The sequence below is a fragment of the Nycticebus coucang genome, chromosome 10 (assembly GCF_027406575.1).
Source record: "Nycticebus coucang isolate mNycCou1 chromosome 10, mNycCou1.pri, whole genome shotgun sequence".
Lineage (NCBI taxonomy): Eukaryota > Metazoa > Chordata > Mammalia > Primates > Lorisidae > Nycticebus > Nycticebus coucang.
Genome location: NC_069789.1, coordinates 120,490,472 through 120,509,867, shown reverse-complemented (window position 1 = coordinate 120,509,867; position 19,396 = coordinate 120,490,472). Strand labels below are relative to the sequence as shown.

General features: G+C 46.9%; 1 protein-coding gene across 2 annotated transcripts; it reads left to right on the top strand.

Moving 5' to 3' along the window:
- The first annotated feature begins 1,825 nt into the window (after nt 1-1,825).
- On the top strand, nt 1,826-18,091 carry IGSF23 (immunoglobulin superfamily member 23). Of its 2 annotated transcripts, XM_053604280.1 has the most exons (6): nt 1,826-2,001; nt 9,902-10,243; nt 15,373-15,642; nt 15,776-15,859; nt 17,100-17,253; nt 17,736-18,091. In XM_053604280.1, exons 1-6 carry the CDS (start codon nt 1,896-1,898, stop codon nt 17,737-17,739), a joined length of 960 nt encoding a protein of 319 aa, XP_053460255.1. In that variant the 5' UTR covers nt 1,826-1,895; the 3' UTR covers nt 17,740-18,091. The 2 variants fall into 2 exon arrangements, with proteins under 2 accessions (XP_053460255.1, XP_053460257.1); XM_053604282.1 differs by lacking the exon at nt 15,776-15,859 and having other exon boundaries at nt 1,847-2,001.
- The last annotated feature ends 1,305 nt before the right edge of the window (nt 18,092-19,396 follow it).

Here is a 19,396-nt window from a genome sequence, read left to right as displayed (position 1 = left end):
TTAAAAAAATAATTTAGTTACTGGAGCAGTGATTTTCTTTTCTTTTCTTTTTTTTTTTTGGAGATAGGGTCTCACTATGTCATCCTCAGGAGAGTGCTGTGGCATCATAGCTCACAGCAACCTCAACTCTTGAGCTTAAGCGATCCTCTTGCCTCAGCCTCGCAAGTAGCTGTGACTACATGCTCCCACCACAACGCCCGGCTATTTTTTGTTGCAGTTGTCATTGTTGTTTTAGTTGCCCCAGGCTGGGTTCGAACCCACCATCCTTGGTGTATGTGGCCGGTTACCCAATCACTGTGCTACAGGTGCTGAGCCTGGAGCAGTGATTTTTCAACTCATGGGTCACAGTACACTGTTGTGCCATGAGAGAATCTTAGGTGTGCCACAAAAACTTTTAAATTAATTAAATAAGTTTAAAAAGAAGTTCAAAGCGTAGTAAGTATATTCTTTCTTTTACTCTTTTTTTTTCTTTTTAATCAAACTAATTTAAGTGGGCTGGGGAAGTTTAACTACAGGTTCAAGTGTGCCATGAGATAAAAAAGGTTGAAAAATACTGCACTAGAGGGACATGGCCATGAACCAGACAAAATCCCTACCCTCCTGGACCTGACATTCTAATTGGGGAGGTGGGAGTGAGGAGAGGGAGACAGATAATAAACAAGTGCACAAAGAAATAAATTATCTAGGGTGGCGTCCGTGGCTCAAAGGAATAGGGCACCAGCCCCATATATCAGAGGTGGCAGGTTCAAACCTGGCCCTGGCCAAAAACTGCAAAACAATAAAAAATTTAAAAAATAAGAAATATTCTATAAAAAAGAAAGAAAGAAAGAAATCATCTAAGGTAGTGGCAAATGATGTAATGACTAAAAGTGTGACTTGCCAGCAAGGAGCTGGGGGTCTGAGTTGCTGCAGAAGTTAGGAAAGGTCTTTTTGAGGAGCTGATATGTGAATGGAGGCCAGAATGAGAAGCAGTCAGCCTTGAGAAGATTTCTGTAGGGCTGTAAGAAGGAACAGCAAGTGCAAAGGCCCTGAGGTGGCTCCCTCCAAGAACTGACAGAAAGCCACTGTGATGTTAGGTGAGTAACTCAGCCCCTGGGCACCCCTGGAAAATGAGCCTGATCTAATTACCCCTGGAAAATTCAAATTCAATTCAACAATTTTAAAAGGGCTGGTACTGTGCCTGGCATAGAGTGTTTGATAAACACTAGCTAACAGTCCAAGCAATGTGATCTTTAATTTGGGGAGGAAATAATGGCCCTGAAGAGCAAGAAGAGTGAGAAAAAAGAGGCTTTTTGGCTTCTCCTTCCAGGTTCTACAATTCAAGGTATAACACAAGCAAAGTCTTGATAAAGGGATTCTGAACATGACTCCAGGATATCCTGGATACCAAAAATAATAACTGGCATTAATTTAATAACTACTGTTATTCTTTGAGCACCTACTGTGTACCAGACATTGTTCTGGACACTGAGGTCCATGGTCCCCTCCGACTCTGGGGCTCGTGCTATTATTGACATCCCCATTTTACAAAGCTGCTAGTCACAGAGTCTGAGAGGGAAGCCAGGAGACCAGCAGGAGGCGCGGTCACTTCCTACCAGATAACCTTTGGCCGTCCCTTGCCTACGATTTGGATGAAAAGAGGCCGGGAAATTCTGCTCCTCTCTTTGTCTTCATTATCCTCCCTGTGGGGATTGTGCGTTGTGGGGGAAGAGAGATAAACCTCCTCCTCAGGACCCCTGCCCTAGCCTGCTTCCCACCACTAATCTTGCCCGAGAGAAGAATGCCAGCCTGGCTACCGCGGGAGCCGGGGACTCAGGCGGGGCAGGGGCGGAGGAGGGGCCGAGGCGGGGCCAGGCTGTACCGTTGACTGTACTGGTCTGTAAAGATCTCACGCCATGACTAGGAGACTTGTTCGCAGTCCCTGGACAGAACGCGGCATGGGGTGTCCTCTGCACGCAGGCACCAGCCACAGCCCTGCATGGAAGAAGCTGCTTGTAACAGGTGCGTGAGAGACGGCGACTTCACCGCTGGTTAGGGAGAGGAAGGTACACCCCCGAAGACAGTCTCCATCCACAGCTGGGTGGTCCCCACTCAGAGCTCCTACTCTGGTCAGTTTCAAACCCATGCAACACCGGCATCCACCCCACCAGAGCTCTTGACCCACCCCCCACCCCGACCCCAACAAGCGGAGGTGCGATTGGCTCCATTTATAAAGGAGGAAAGTGAAGAGCAGAGGGACGAGGTCACCTACCCAAGATAGCAAGGCTGGAAAGGGGCAGAATCTGAATTTGGAACTCCAACCCAAGCCCATTACACAAGAGAACCCTGTGTTACCACAGCTATTCACGACCTAATAATAAGTAAAAATAGCAATAATAAAATAATAACAGCATTGTAATAGGAAGTCGTTGTGACTGAGTACATGCCAGCCTGTTCCCAGTGTATTCATGTTGTGACATGTAATTCTTATCACATGTCTGATGAGGCAGGGGCTGTGTGATTCCTATTTCACAGTGGGGAAACTAAGGCCCAGAGAGGTTATGTGCCCTCCACAGATCACACAGCTTTCAAGCAGCAGCATGACAATTTGAAGCCAGGTGGTCTGACTACCCACACCACACTTTCCAGAGACCACACACAACCACCTCTCAGATAGCAAATGAATTACCTCCTTTTCTAGGTCTTAAAAATCCCATATGGGTAATTTTAAAGCCCCAAACTCAACCAAGTTCAAAGCTCTGCTAAGTCCCTAGCTCAGGCCAGCAAGGTGGGTCTGTTTCCTATTTCCCTCTTTTTCCCGTCAGAGCTGTTATTTAGGATCCCTCAGGGGCCCTGTCTGAGCCCAGGGGAAGAAGGAAAGAAAATGAGGTGGGAAAGTTTCTACTTGGCTGTGTGTTGCTGGATCTTTCAGAGGAGGGAGTGGGGAGGTGTGTAGGGGGTGGGAGGGTATACTTTGGGAATTGGCTTTGCCACTGGATAAAATAGCAACCAGCTTTTAGAAAGTAACTTACGTCTTTGCAATTGGGAGTGGAGAGTTTGGCAGATTGTTTACAAAACATGGGAAGAAAATCAAGCAGCATACAAACGATTTCAACCCTATAAACACAAAACGCTGTCTTGATACAGTAATATCAAGTTGGGGGGAGCAGGACAAAGGGAGATTCAACTTTAGGTGGTTCTCATTTTCTTCTAAGGAGAAGCACTTGTGTGATTAAAAATTCATTTTAGGCTCTGCGCCTGTACCTCAGCGGCTAGGGCGCCAGCCACATACACCAGGACTGGCAGGTTCAGACCCAGCCCGGGCCTGCCAAACAACAATGACAACTAAAACAACAACAACAACAAACAGCTGGGCGTTGTGGCGGGCGCCTGTAGTCCCAGCTACTTGGGAGGCGGAGGCAAGAGAATCGCTTAAGCCCAAGAGTTTTAGGTTGCTGTGAGCTGTGACACCATGACACTCTACCGAGGGCGACAAAGTGAGACTTTGTCTCAAGAAGTAAATAAATAAAAATTAATTTTATAAATTATGGGAAAAAAACCTCAAAGGAAATATGCCCCCCCAAAATGGTTACCTTTGAGGAACAGAATTAAAGTCCTAAATTTTTGTTTTTACTGTTTTTTTTTAATTTACTTTCCAAATTATTCTATTGTTATTATTCTATTGAGGAGCAGAGGGACAAGGTCACCTACCCAAGATAGCAAGGCTGGAAAGGGGCAGAATCTGAATTTGGGACTCTAACCCAAGCCCATTCCACAAGAGCACCCTGTGTTGCCACAGCTATCCAATTATTACCAAATCTATTCCAATTATTCTATAACTATTAATGAGGAGCATGGGTTGTTTTGTAATACTGTGTAAGATTGGCTGACTATAATTCTACTTTTTTGTAAAAGAAATAGAAACAGGGTGGCGCCTGTGGCTCAACGGAGTAGGGCGCCAGCCCCATATGCCAGAGGTGGCTGGTTCAAACCCAGCACCAGCCCAAAAATGGCAAAAAAAAAAAAAAAAAAAAGAAATAGAAACAATAAGAGGCAATATAAAGCTTGAAAAAGATAGTAAAAATTTCCAAAAGGTAATATTTACCTCTAAGTGTCTGTTTTATGCTATAAAATGTATTACTCTTATATTTTAAAAATCTTTTTCCATCAACTTATGAATGAATAAACAACTGTGGTATATCATACAATGGGATATTTGGCAATTAAAAAGGGAATAAAGAAACGAACATGGTACAAGATGGGTGAACCCTGAAAACATTAAAAGTAAAAAAAAGCCAGGCACAAAAGACCCACAGATTGTATGGTCCCATTTATATGAATGTCCAAAATAGGCAAATCTATAGAGCTAGAAAGTAGATTATTAGTTGTCTGAGGCTGGCAGAAGTTGGGGGATTAGGATATAGTGGGTAATAGGTTCAGGGTTTCTTTTGGGGGTGATGTAAATGTTCTAAAATTATGGTGATGGTTGCAAATTCTGAGTGTACTAAAAGTCACTGAATTATTCTCTTTAAATGAGTAAATTGTTGGGGCGGTGCCTGTAGCTCAAGGAGTAGGGCGCTGGTCCCATATGCCGGAGGTGGCGGGTTCAAACCTAGCCCCAGCCAAAAAACCAAAAAAAAAAAAAAAAAAAAAAAAGTAAATTGTTCACAAAGAGAGATTTTATGGGTTCTCACCACAAACACTGGTATGTGAGGTAACGGATGTTAATTAGCTCAGCTTAGCCATTCCACAATGTGTATACATATTTTGTTTTTTTTCCATTTTTGAAGGGTAAGTATACATATTTTAAAACATTTTATTGTGCACCACAAATATGTACAATTTGTATTTGCCAACTTTATTTTTTTTATTCTTTTTTTTTTTTTTTTTTTTAGGGACAGAGTCTCACTCTATCTCCCTTGGTAGAGTGTTGTGGCATCACAGCTCACAGCAACCTCCAACTCCTGGGCTTAGGCAATTCTCTTGCCTCAGCCTCCCAAGTAGCTGGGACTATAGGCACTCACCACAATGCCCAGCTATTTTTTGTTGCAGTCTGGCGGGGCCGGGCTCGAACCCGCCATCCTTGGTATATGGGACTAGCGCCCTCCCCACTGAGCCACAGGTGCCACCCTATATTTGCCAATTTTAAATATTAATTTTTAATGTGTGTGCTAATATGTAAGTTAGATTATCCTCAGCCCTGAAAATCTCAGGCAGTCCTATGAAATGGTACTATTATCCTCCCTCCGTGATGAATGGGGAAACTGAGGCTCAGAGCCCAGAAATAATAAGTGGTAGAGTCAGGGTGATGAACCCAGGTCTAGCAGCGTCCACATCTACAAATGAAGCCATGCTTTTCATCAGCTGGAATAAGCGTAGCTAAAATGCCTTGGGAACATTCCCTGAATCATGAGGCTCCCGCTGCTATGTCAGAGTTACAACACTGGGTGGCGCCTATGCTCAGTGGGTAGGGTGCTGGCCCCATATACCGGGGGTGGTGGGTTCAAACTCGGCCCCAGCCAAACTGCAACAAAAAAATAGCCGGGCATTATGGCAGGTGCCTGTAGTCCCAGCTACTCGGGAGGCTGAGCACGAGAATCGCCTAAGCCCAAGAGCTGGAGGTTGCTGTGAGCTGTGACGCTACAGCACCCTATTGAGGGTGATAAAGTGAGAGACTCTGTCTCTTAAAAAAAAATTGAGTTGCAGAGTTACAACACCATCCCCAGAGTGTGGGCTGCATGACCTTCTCCTTCTGTCATTTATTCAACCAACATTCCCCAAGTGTTGGCTCTGTACCCAGCCTGTGTGGGATGGGGGAGGGGACACAGCAGTGACCAAGACAGCCCCAGTCCTGTCTTCTCAGGGCTCTCAGTCCAATGGGGAAGACAGACCCATCCCCAGGCAGCAGTGACCCTCAGTGGGTAAACCTGGAACCGTGCAGGGAGAAGGGCAACAGCCAGAAGACAGGGCTCAGATCTGAGGCTGGAGAGTGGGCAGGGGAGGAGCTCAGAAAGATATGGCATCAGTTGTACAAATTGCATCTCTGTACTCTTTGTTCCACAAAAGTGGAAGAATGCAATTTTTTCTCATTAGGTTAGAGAAGCAAAACCCGTGGGACCACACCTATGGTGCATCTTATAAGGGTACATGTGAAATTTACTAGGTGTAGAATATAAATGTCTTAACACAATAACTAAGAAAATGCCGTAGAGGCTATGTTAACCAGTTTGATGAAAACATTTCAATTGTATATAAAACCAGCACATTGTACCCCATGATTGCATTCATGTAACAGGTATGATTTAATGGAAAAAAAAAGAAAAGAAAAGCAAAACCCTAAGCAAATACTTGAGTACAACACTTTATACCTGTCATTTTGCAGCAAGAACTTGCATCACTCCATTAAGTCATTTGAGGGTCCTGTCCAAACACTGTATTATCTATTACCAAGTACACCTGAGGGGCAAAAAGTCTTTAGTAGAGGGGATGCCTGTGCAGAAGCTTGAATCACAAGAAATTAGAGTCAAGAGGAGCAAGATTCTAGGTAGCGAGAAGAGCATTGGCAAAGGCCCAGATGCAAGGAGTTCAGTGTGATGGATATGGAGAGTGATGGCAGAGTGGTGAAAGGAGCTTGGGGAGGCAGCAGAGATGCCAAGTGAAGGAATCTGCACTGAGTCTGTAGGGCACCTGCCACAGAAGGTTTCTGAGCAGGGGAGTAGAAACTTCACACCAGCTGCAGAGTCAGAGATAAAATCAATGGAGGTGGAGGAAGATGGGCAGTGAGTCCCCCACAGGGATACCTGCAACTCCCAGCTCTTCTTTATGACCTTGAGTCTGAGACTGAAACATGTTATGCCTCAGTTTCCCCACTTGTAAAACAGACTAGTACCAATCTCGGGGTTGTGGAGGGTATCCCTGGTAGTTGGGAAGGGTTGGCATGTGGTGTCAGCTGATCACCTGAGCTGCCCTCTGAGACGTCTCACATCCCCTCCAGGGCTCAGAGTGTTTGTATCTGATGGTGTGCCCCTGGGAGTGGCCACCATGTCTCATTTGTCTATCAAGAAGATGTTTTAACGTTTATTCTGTAAGTGGATATTTCAGATCCTTAAAAGTGACCACCAGTGACTTTGCATTTTTAAGAGCTCATTAAATTACAATTGCAATGCACCCAGTACTTGCCACTGTGGAGCCAAGAAGCATGACAGTTGCCCATCACGGTGGCTCACACCTGTAATCCCAGCATTCTGGGGGGCAGAGGTGGGTGGATCCCTTGCGATCAGGAGTTTGAGACCAGCCTGAGCAAGAGTGAGACGCCGTCTCTACTAAAAATAGAAAAATAGCCAGCTGCCATGGTGGGCAGCTATAGTCCCAGCTACGTGGGAAGTGGAGGCAGGAGGATGCTTTCAACCCAGGAGTTTGAGATTGCTGTGAGCTAGGCGGAGGCCATGGCACTCTAGCATGAGGAAAAGAAGAGAAAAGAATAATGGTAATTATAATGTGAAGCATTTAGCCACAGAGGTTGCTTTAGTCACCATCTTGGTTTCAATGGGGTCTTAACCAGCTTCTCCACTGTATCCTCTTCTGTCAGAGACTTTGATTCGGGTCTTATCAAGCAGGGCCTTCTGGCTCCCCATCTCAGTATGAAATTTTACTAACAGGAAATAAGAGAGACTAAGAGAGCAGGGTTGGGCATACTCAACAGTACAGTTTAGTGGCTGAGAATTTTGACTGCCTGAGTGTGGATCACAGTTCTGTTTACCATCTATGACATCTGGACAAACGTCTTAAATTCTTTGAGCCTTTTTTTCTTCATCTATAACTGGGGTATGATTGTCATGTCAGTCAGGGTTGAGGCAAGAAACTGATGGTCTACTCTGAGGGAGCAGTGAGGAGAGTTTCAGACAGGGACTATTTGCAAAGGGGTAGGGAGGCATAGGTAGAACAGAATGAAAGTATGCCGCACCCAGGAGCTAGCAACTGCAGGGAACTGTTTCCTCCTCCAGGCTAGAAGGTGCAAGAGAAAGCAGACCCTGGAACCAGAAGAGAGTAATGTAAGGAGCGGGTCACCCAACAGGAGCTAGAAGAGCACAGCCAAGCCTTGGTGACTGGGTGGGAGGGAATTGCAGGACTAATCACTAAGCTCACTGCCCTGCTGCCTTCCTGTCCCCACAGCCAACATCCCCACTGACAGAAGCCAACCAGCAGCAAAAGGCAAGGGAATCCCAACAATGCAACTCAGAGAAGTTGGCCTTTATGGCAACAGAGCAGAGAAGAGTGGAAAGCAGATATGTGCAACATCTGGCAAAATATGAATGTGTGATTGGTGGGGCAGATGTGAGGAATCAATGAATTGACACATATACAACACCTAGAACACTAGTGCGGGGGTAAGGCTAGTGACTCACACCTATAATCCCAGCACTCTAGGAGGCCAGGATAGGAAGATTACTTAAAGCCAGGAATTCAAGATCAGCTTAGGTCTAAGCTATGATCAGCCCCTACATCCCAGACTGGGTGACAGAGCAGAACCCTGTGTAAAAAAAAAAGACCATGGCAAGCTTGCAGTAGGTGCTTAATGAATCAATGAATCTGCCCTGTTATTTTCTACTCTATTTTTCTCATTATCATTATTGTCATCAACTTTTTTTTAATTAAATCATAGCTGTGTACATTAATGCAATTATGGAGTACAATGTGCTGGTTTTATTTTTTTTTAATGTGCTGGTTTTATATACAATTTGAAATACTTCCATCAAACTGGTGAACATGGCCTTCACCATGTTTTCTTAGTTATTGTGTTAAGACATTTATATTCTACACTTAGTAGATTTAACTTGTACCCTTGTAAAAGGCACCGTAGGTGTGGTCTCACCAATTATCCTCCCTCCACTCTACCTCCCTCCTCCCCTCCCCTCCCTCTCCTCCCTCCCCCTCTTCTTGGGCTATAGTTGGGTTATAGCTTTCATATGAAAGTGTGTGTTTATAAATTGGTTTCACAGTAGGGCTGAGTACATTGGATACTTTTTCTTCCATTCTTGAGATACTTTGCTAAGAAAAATATGTTCCAGCTCCATCCATGTAAACAGGATGGTAAAGTCTCTATCTTTTTTAAGGCTGCATAAAATTCCGTGGTGTACATATACCACAATTTATTGATCCATTCATGGGTCGATAGGCACTTGGGCTTCTTCCCAATGACTTAGCAATTATGAATTGGGCTGAAATAAACATTCTGGTGCAAATATCTTTGTTATAAAATGATTTTTCGTCTTCTGGATATATACCTAGTAGAGGAATTGAAGGATCGAATGGTAGGTCTATTTTTAGATCCCTAAGTGATCTCCAAACATCTTTCCAAGAAGAACGTATTAGTTTGCATTCCCACCAGCAGTACAGAAGTGTTCCCTTTTCTCCACATCCACGCCAACATCTATGGTATTGGGATTTTGTGATGTGGGCTAATCTTACTAGAATTCGATGATATCTCAAAGTGGTTTTGATTTGCATTTCTCTGATGGTTAAGGATGATGACCATTTTTTCATGTGTCTGTAGGCCACACGCCTGTCTTCTTCAGAGAAGTTTCTCTTCAAGTCCCTTGTTCACACAGAGATGGGTCATTTGTTCTTTTCTTGCTAATATGTTTGAGTTCTCTGTGGATTCTGGTTATTAAACCTTTGTCAGAGACATAACCTGCAAATATCTTCTCCCATTCTGAGGGCTGTCTGCTTGCTTCACTTGTTGTGTTCTTGGCTGTGTAGAAGCTTTTTAGTTTGATCAGATCCCAGTAATGTATTTTTGGAGTTGCTTCAATTGCCTGGGGGGCATCATCAACTCTTGATGCATCAGTGGCTCAAAAAGGGTAGTTTGTGGGGAAGCATCTTACCTTTGGTCTCATTTGTTCCTCCCTCCACCTCCTTCAAGGCATCCTGCTCACCTCCTGCACCTGCTCTGACTCCTCTGAGCTGCCCTTCTCTGTGCAGTTGGATTCCTTGACGGAAGGAGCCAGAGTCCACCTGCCTGTCCCTGGAAGCCTGGATGGCATTCTCAGCACTTCGTGGTTCCGAGGGCACGAAGCCCAACCGGCAGCCATGATATTCTCCCCTGAGGGCCTCCCAGGACCTGCTCACACTGGCCGGGAGATGCTGGGCACCCATGGCAGCCTGGTCATCAGAAACGTGACGGCCCAGGACTCGGGCAGCTACACAGTGGTGTTAGAGACCAGCAGTGGACGCAGGAGTGCGACGGAGCAGATCCACGTCAAGAGTGAGTGGCGCCTCATAGTGGAAGGGCTTGGGTTCTCAGAAAGCAGACCCACTAGACCCCACAGGGCCTGTCAAGACACATTCTATACCTGTTATCAATTGCTTGCCAACAAAATACCCCCAAACTTGCAACAGCAACCATTTGTTTAGTTCACAATTCTGCTGGACAATTCTTGTGGTCAGCTGGTAGGATGCCTGAGCACTAGCTAATACAGAATGGCCTCATTCATATGCCTGGCAGTGGCCCAGCTGGGGAGATGGGTTGCCTGGGCCATGAAACCTGCCATCCTCCAGCAGGGTAGCCCAGGCTTGCTCATCCCACAATGGAAGAAGAGCAAGTGCAGAGGCTGCAAGGTCCCTTGGGGCCCAGGCTCAGAACTTGCACACCATCACTTCACCACCTTCCATTGGCTGAAGCAAATCACATGACCAGGCCAGAAACTAGATTCCACCTATTAAAGGGGAGGAGTTACAAGGTGGTGTGGCCGTTTTGTATCCTTTGCTATGCCTTCCAACAGGTATTCTTTTTTTTTTTTTTTTGTAGAGACAGAGTCTCACTTTATGGCCCTCGGTAGAGTGCCGTGGCCTCACACAGCTCACAGCAACCTCCAATTCCTGGGCTTAAGCGATTCTCTTGCCTCAGCCTCCCGAGCAGCTGGGACTACAGGCGCCCGCCACAACGCCCGGCTATTTTTTGGTTGCAATTTGGCCAGGGCCGGGTTTGAACCCGCCACCCTCGGTATATGGGGCCGGCGCCTTACCGACTGAGCCACAGGCGCCGCCCCCAACAGGTATTCTTAAGACGCATGCTCATGTTCATCATTACTTGGGAAAGGCAAAGAAAGTCTCTGGTAGTAGCCTTCAATCTCCCCTATGTTTTTATGAGCTATTAAGCTCTGAACTTGAGCTTTAATATCTGACCCAGAAAGACAAAGCCCTGAGGGTGACCAGCCCCATCCTTCTTACAAGATAGTTTATAGACTGTCCTAGTCTGCTCAGGCTATTATAATACATTACCATAGATTAGGCTACTTTAACAACAGAAATTGGTTTCTTCTCTGTTCTGGGGGCTGGAGTCCAACATCAAAGTGTTGGCAGGTTTAGTTTCTTCTGACACCTCTCTCCTTGACTTGCAGTCAGCCACCTTCTCGTTCCGTCCTCACATTTCCTCTGTGTGTGTATGTGTGTGTGTGTGTGCATTCCTGGTGTCTCTCTGTACAAATTGCTTTTCTTAGAGGGACACCAATCAGATTGAATTGGGGCCCACCCTAACAGCTTCATTTTAAACTGACCACCTCTTTAAAGACCCTATCTCCAAATATAGTCACATTCTAACGTACTGGGGATTAGGGCTTCAATATATGAATTCAAGAGACTCAATACAGTCCTCAACAGAGATCATATTAACTAGATTCAGATTCTGATGCTCTAAAAAAGACCCAAAAATAACAGAATCTGAAACAAGATGATGGTTGATTTCTTTCTCATATAATAAACTGGCATAAACAGTTCAGGGATGATATGGTGGCATCATGGTGCTGGGATCCAGCCTTCTAGTTGTTCCACGATTGCTAGGATGTGGGCCATGGGTCTGCGATGGTGCCCATCACATCTGCATTCTAACCAACATAACAGAGAAAGGGGAAAAGGAATAAAAATGACTTCCTCTGAGAGCCCAATGTAGAGGTTGTTCATGTGTCGATGACTGGAAGCTAGTTACTTGGCCATACTTAGTTGTAAAAGAAGCTAGAAATATTGTCTTTATCCCAGGCAACCATATGCCTAGCTAAAATGTTTGGGTTGTGACTAAAGGAGGAAGAGAAAAAGATGTTGGGAGCCATCCAGCGTTTTCTACCACAGGTTGATATTTGAGGATGCTCTTGGGGGCTCACCGCTCCTCTAAATCCCAAATGGTTTAGTCAAGTGTTTCTTCCAACCCAATGCGTTTGGCTTCTGGATCAGCTAGATAAGCCACACATTCAGCCACACCAAGTGGCCTCTTACCTCCATTGTGGGTGCATGGCGGATGGAGGAAAGGAGTCCATTCCCTGGGAATAGCAATATGGGCCAGGAGAGCTGGGGCTCTGGAGGAAGTCTTGAGGTGGTCAGGGACACTTTGCTATCCATTTATTCAACAAAACATCAGCACCCAACCTGTGCCAGGCAGTAGAGGGGACACGACAGTGACTAAGACAGCCCTGGCCTTGCCCTCACCTCCTTGCATTCACAGTCCAATGAGGGGAGACAGACCCATCACCAGACAGTGATGACATAAAATGAGCAGCGATAGGGGGGTCGGGGAACCCAAGGGTAGCTGCCCCCCGCCAGGGTCTGGGAGTACTTCCTGGAGGGGAGGGACATTCAGCAGTGCACAATACTGAGCTGGTTTCTTCCACTGGATTTCCAGTCTATCAAGGAAAACAGATGAATAATTCCACAGATAGGATTAGAGAAAAGTTTCTCTGTCGACTTGACATTTAACGTGATAACATGAAGCAAGATAGAAGTTATCCAATAAAGATGGTATGGAAGAGGGTTCCAGGCAGTGGGAACAGCATGCGTAAGGACTAGAAGAGTAAGAGACATCCTGGTGAGTTTGACATTGAGAGCTGCAGCCTGAATTCAAGGGATCCTCCCACCTCAGCCTCCTGAGTAGATGGGACTATGGGTGCCACCCTGCACCTCACTTTCTAAAAAAACAGGAGACTCACTGCAACCAATCCGAAGGAGCACCTGAGCTATTGTAAGTCCCCTCTGTGTTACCACTATTAAGAAATTAACTTTAATTCTAGAAAAAGTCCACCTAGATGTTTCTAATGATTTTTGTCTATTGTTAAGTCTACTTACACATCTTGGTGGTGGCTGTCTTCAGTAAGAACAGTAGCTCTTCTCTCCCTGGTGTGAGGAGGATGACCCGCCTCAAGTTCAATCCTTACCTTAGGCAAATAAAGCCTAAGGTCATTGCTCTTCTAAAGGCCTGCCCCACACCTTAGCCTGTGCCATTCTCAGCCTGAGTGACTTTCCAAAGAGAGGAGCAGCAGGAGCTTGTGTTAGTGCGGGCTCTGGAGCCAGAACTCCCGGGATCACGTCATTATGCCACACGTGATTCTTTGCAAAAGTGACTTTCATTCTTGGTGCCTCAGTTTCCTCATCTGTGCAATGGGATCATAGCAGAACCTACCTCACAGGGTTATTGAGAGGATAAGTGAGTTAATCGTGTCAAATGCCAACAACAGTGCCTGGTGCAGAGCACGTAAATATTAGCCCTGTTAGTTTCCAGGGGCTTGATCTCTTTGAGCCTTCATTTTCTCATCAAAATACGGATAATAATAATGCTAATTACCTCAAAGGATTGTTGTGAGGGTTAAATCAGAATATTCAATGGTTTTCATAAAGAACATACCTCACATTGTGTATGGAATAATAACAATTATACTAATAACATAGTTATTGCCAGTAATAATGGGCATGGAGTTATAACTGTTATTGCTAGTAGCATAGTTATTACTATGAGTAATGCAGTCTAGTGTTTTCTGCAATATTCATTTAATGGTTTAAATGCTGATCACCACCTATGCATGGGTCTCACTTGCAGTATAACAAGCCACAGGTAATACGTGAGCTTAGAATGGTGCTTGGCTCATAGCAAGAGCCCAGTCCAGGTGGCTATTATGCGGGTTCTTTCTCCTCCTTCAAGGCTTTGCTTAGGAACCTCCTCCTCCAGGGAGACTTCAGGGACCTCTCTGGTTGTGCTAAAGATCTTTTCACTTATTACATTGCACTGAAATTAAAACCAGCTCTGAGTGGAGGTTCCTAGGACACACTACAATGCCAGACTGCCAGAGTTCAAATCCCAGGTGTGACCCTCTTTGAGCAGGAGGCCTGGCCCTAATGACCCCCAGACCTCAGAGCCTTTCACCAGAAAAATGTAGAATGAGAATTGTGAACCACTTGGTTCACCCCCTTACTGGGCTCCCAGAGTCCACTACTTCGTCCTTAAACGCAGTTTTTCACATGTGTAGCCAGAGCAATCCTGTCAAACCTAAGCCAGCTCATATCCTTCCTCTGCTCAGAGCCTCCCGTGGCTCCCCACTCACTCAGAGTCAAAGGCAGAGCCCTCCCCCTGGCCCAGGAGGGCCTGTGTGATCTGCATCATTGCCTGTGTACCGCCCCCCACTTTGCCCTTCTCCCTGTGCACACCTAGCCTCACACCCACCTCAGGGCCTTTGCACTTGCTGTTCTCCCTGCCTGGAAAGCTTTTTCCCCAGGAATCCACGTGGCTCCTTCCTCGCCTCTTCAGGACTCTGCTCAGATGTGACCTCTTGAAAGAGGCCTTTCTTGACCCATCTTACCTAACATGGGCTTCCCCACCTCTGGTCCGAGCCCGTAGCCCTCCACAGTTTTCCTCAAGCTATCACCACCCCTGCTGTACATGCTTTCATCTGTTTGGTGACTGTCTCCCCACTCAATTGTCTGCATCTGTTTAAAGCCAAGACCCAGTGTCCCAGACTTGGTTTACCTAGAAGCAGATCCAGAAGTGAGAACTCACAGGCAGGTTATTTGGTAGGTGTGGAGACCTGGGGAGTAGGGAAGTGAGGCAGAGAAGGCAAGCTGTGTTCTCTAACCATTTGTCACTCTGGGAAGCTGGATCACAGTCCCACAGGGAACTCAGGGCCCTGGTGTGGAACAGCTCCTCAGAGCTAGCCCACTTGAGGGCGAGGGAGCTGGGGTATTTATGCGCCAGCCTCTGCTGGGCACTGTGGCAGCCTCTCCTCCTGTTGTGCTCTTTCCCCACACTTCCGTTCTGCTGCCTCCAGGGCACAGCCAACTCTGTGCACAGCCAGCTCTGTGCACAGCCAACCCTGTGCACAATCCTCAGCCACAGGCAATGGGATACAGGTGCTGGCAGTTGAAAGTGGTAAGGGTGAGGCGTCAGAGTGGGTCAGCAACAATTCTGTTGCATACACCACCTAGAGCAGCACTGGGCATAGACCAGGCTCTCCAAACACATTCCTCAGTGTATTAAAAGACAAACGAATGGATGAATGGGTGCCTCTGTGGTGGGCAGGAGAAATGCCCAGCCTCTCTTCGTGGCCTCTGCCCACGTGGCCTCGCTTTCCGTTGTTGCAGACAGCTTCAAGACAGTGCCGCTGCTGACATTCCCAGAAACTATTCAGGGTATCATCCAGAGTGACCTCAACTACTCAGTGATCCTAGAGTGGGTGACAACAATGAACCCCGAGCCCATGCAGACGTGGACCCTCAATGGAAAGATTTGCGGGACAGGGGAGAAGCTATTCATCCGGCGGTTGTCCTGGGAGCAGCTGGGCACCTACATGTGCACTGCTACAAACAGCCAGGGGCAGCTGTCCTCCCAGCCCGTGACTGTCTCGCTGCCACGTGAGTCCTCCACCCACCCAAGGCCCGTGAACCCTCACTGGCCTGTGGCAGAAGGTTAAGCCACCTTCTACAAGCTGTCCCCTCAGACCATTAATAGCCAAAATGTTATTCCATTCTTCCATCTACCTGGCAGGTTGTGAATTATTAGCCCATTTTCAGATGACAAGCTGCCACCAGAGGTTAACTGTACTCAAAGCCCACTCAGGATCTGAACCAGGTGACCTGGGTCCCGGGGTGAACATGGGAAGTCCTTTTGCCATTCTGAGCCTCAGTACATGCCACGCCAAAAATGCAGATCATGGCATAAGGATGGGCTCAGAGCACGGGCTTGGGAATCTCAATTCCAGCTCCACCGCTTCCTGGCTGTGTGACTTTGGACCTTGACTTCTCTGTGCCTCAATGTCCTCATCTATAACATTGGAAAAATAATAGTGCCCACCTCCCCGTGTAGTTAGGAGCACTCAATGAGATAGGCAGGTGAACAGCTACAAATGATAACACTAGCACTATTGAGCACTGGCGTGTGCTCAGTGATTGTGAGTTAGTATCATTGTTATAATTAAGGTTCTTGTTAGTGTCATTAATTTTGTAGCTATTAGCAGGCGTGGTAGTACAGGTGGAGCCCAGGCAGCCATGCAAGAACAATAGGCTGTTGGGATCAGAGAAGTGGTTTGGGAGCTGATTGAAACTGGGTTCAGTTCCTCTTGTGCCTTCCTGGCTGGGCAACTTGGGGCAGGTGATTCCCCTCTCTCAGCCTCAGTTTCCTCCTGTGTATGGTGGAAGTGATCCTAATTACCTCTGAAGAGTTGTTAGGAACACAAGCGATAGGGGAGTGAGGCTAACAGAACACCTGTCAGAGAGCAGGTGCATTGAAGAGCAACCATTATCATGAATATTGTTTTTAGCGTTTTATTCATGGAGTGAACTGGAAGAATCCAGAGGAGCTGGCCAGTGGAGGGGGGGCGGGGGGGCATTTGGGGCAGCAAAGAACAACTAAACCAGGGTGGGAACTGGATGGGCATGGCAGGGGCGGGGCAAGAGAAAGCTTGGCCAGGCCAGGTCCCAGGGAACTGGCCAGGGTCCAGGGGGAGCTCCAAGTGGAGTTCAGAGGGGCTGGGCTGTAAGGGCAGGGGAGTGGGAGAGACGAGGCTGGCCAGATGGCAGGATCTTGAAGGTTAAGTGAGGGATCAGCTTCTGCTTCAGGATGCTGGCGAGCCATAGCAGGATTCTGAGCAGGGGAGAAACAGGGTCAAGCGTGAGCTTTTGAGAGCTCCTCTGGCTTCTATGTGGTGGTAGATGGGTGTGAGCTGGACTGGGGTGGAAGAGAGCTGGGGGGTGGAGAGGAGGGGATGGGCTGAAGAGACACCCAGTAGGTGGAATGGTGGAAGTGGAGGTGGGGGGGTGTGCAGAGGGAGGGAGAGGGAGTTGTGCCAATCTTATCCCTATTTTATTCCCAGAAGCCATTGTGGATCCCACAGAGGCTGAGCCCATGGAGCCGGACCCCAGTCTATCCCTGTCAGGAGGGTCTGCCATCGGCCTCCTCGTGGCTGGAATTCTGGGAGCCATGGCCTTGATTGGGGGCGTGGGCTTCACCATCATCCACAGCCAAAGGTACCTCCTGCTCTCCCCTCGCCTCTGTCCACAGGTGATGCCCACTCAGCCCCCACAAGGCACAGAGCTGTCTACAAGGAGACAGAGACCAAACCAGCAGCCCCATCAGAGAGAGCTCTCCTCCGTGTCATCTCTAATCCTCCAGCAGGGTAACCCAAGCTTGCTCACGTGGCAACGGCAGGATCTCCAAGTGGGAGCAGAAGCTGCAAGGCCCCTTAAGGCCCAAGCTCAGGATTGCACCATCACTTCCTCCATATTCCATTGGCCAAAGCAAGTCATGTGGCCCACCTAGATTCAAGGAGTTGAGAAACTGATGACTCCACTTCTTGCTGAGAGGGAAAGAATCTGTGCCCTGTTTTGTAATTCACGACCCAAGGCAGGAGTGCATGGCTGTCTCTCTCAGTCTCCCACCCTCCCGCCCTTGCAAACCTCTTCTCCCTGAACATGGATTCACAGTTTCCTCTCTCTCTCTCTCCCCCCAGATGAGAACTTGATGTTTCTCTGTCCACTGGAGAAAGATACCATCCCAGAGCTTCCAAGTCCACAGCACCTTTGTTCAAGGGAACAGACCAAATAGACTTGCTTTGCCCTGTGTCAGAAATGCCTGAAGAAAGCCTCTGATGGCCTCACTTGGTCCCATCACTGTGGCCGGGAGAGGGGCAGGAAGACATTATGCAAGCAGAGTTCCTGAGGCTCAGCCCTGTCTGTGGGGGCTCAGTACTCAGAAAACAGGGAAGCTTTGTTTTGTAAGCTGGGCAGACCCCAAATATGTCGTCTACACATGCAACTTATTTTTGCGCTTCTTAAAAAAGAAAACACTTCTTTATTTTAAAATGGATGCTCTTTATTCATTATGTTGTTTATCAACTTCTTCTTTTTTTTTTTTTTTTTGATTTGTTTGTTTTTGTTTGCTTGTTTGAGACAGAGTCTCACTCTGTTGCCCGGGCTAGGGCTAGATTGCCATAGTGTCATAGCTCACAGCAACCTCAAACTCTTGGGCTCAAGCAATTCTCTTGCCTCAACCTCCCTTTTCTATTTTTAGTAGAGACAGGCTCTTGCTCTTGCTCAGGTTGGTCTTGAACTCTTAAGCTCAGGTGATCCACTCTCCTCTGTCTCCCAGAGAACTAGGATTACAGGTGTGAGGCACCGGGCCTGGCCAACCCTTCTGAATGTTTTCTCATGAATGCTTTCTTCATGAGAAATTGGGGAGGTGGTCCCCAGAAATCTACGGCACATTTGTAAATAAGATCAACTATTTAGTTTTAAGCTTCTCAAGTTTAATACCCCATTCACTGGAGGATTCTGAAAGATGGCAGCCCTCGGGACACAAATATAGATGAAGCTCTTCTGTGGTTATATCTCACATTTGAGAAATGTTCAGTGCCACCTAACAAGGCATTGTGATTAGCAATGATGGTAGCAATGATTTGAGTTCAAATCTTATTTATTGAGGCTTCTCCACATGTCAGCCACTGGCTATGTACATGCCTTATGTGGTTCATGTTCATATCCTCACTGCACTCACTGAGGAAAGAAGAATGCACACCCATTCTACAGACAAAGCAAGTGAGGCTCAGGAGCACATAGTGGAGTTAGTGTTCAACCAGGCTGTTTGGCTCTGAAATCTCCTTCCCAATCATCCCACTGCCCTGTTTTGCTCCTTTCCTGAGGCCAGATCCGCCTTCCCCCTTCTCTATGTTAAGTAGATGTCACTGTGCTCAAGCGCATAGGATTAAAGTGAGGCTCAGAGAAGGGAAGTGACTTCCCCAAGATCACACAGCCACATGTGATGCCAACTCAAGTCTGCCCAATTCCAAAGCCCATGACCCTGACCAGTGTTGTTCAACAGAAGTCTCTGCAGTGAAGGAAGGAAATGTTCCATATTTCCACTGTCCAATACAGTACTGCCTGAGACATATGGCTGTTGATCCCTTAGAATGTGGATAGTGAAACTAAGCCACTGAATTTTTTATTTACTTTTAATTAATTTTAATTTATATAGCCACCTCTGGCTAGTGGCTATTGTGTTAAACAGCACAGCTCTAAACCCTAATTGTTAAAATAAATATCCCAGCACCCAAGTGTGTAGAATGCTGATTCTTGATTCTGGGGCCATCCTAGGGGGCCTTGCCCTGGTTTCTGG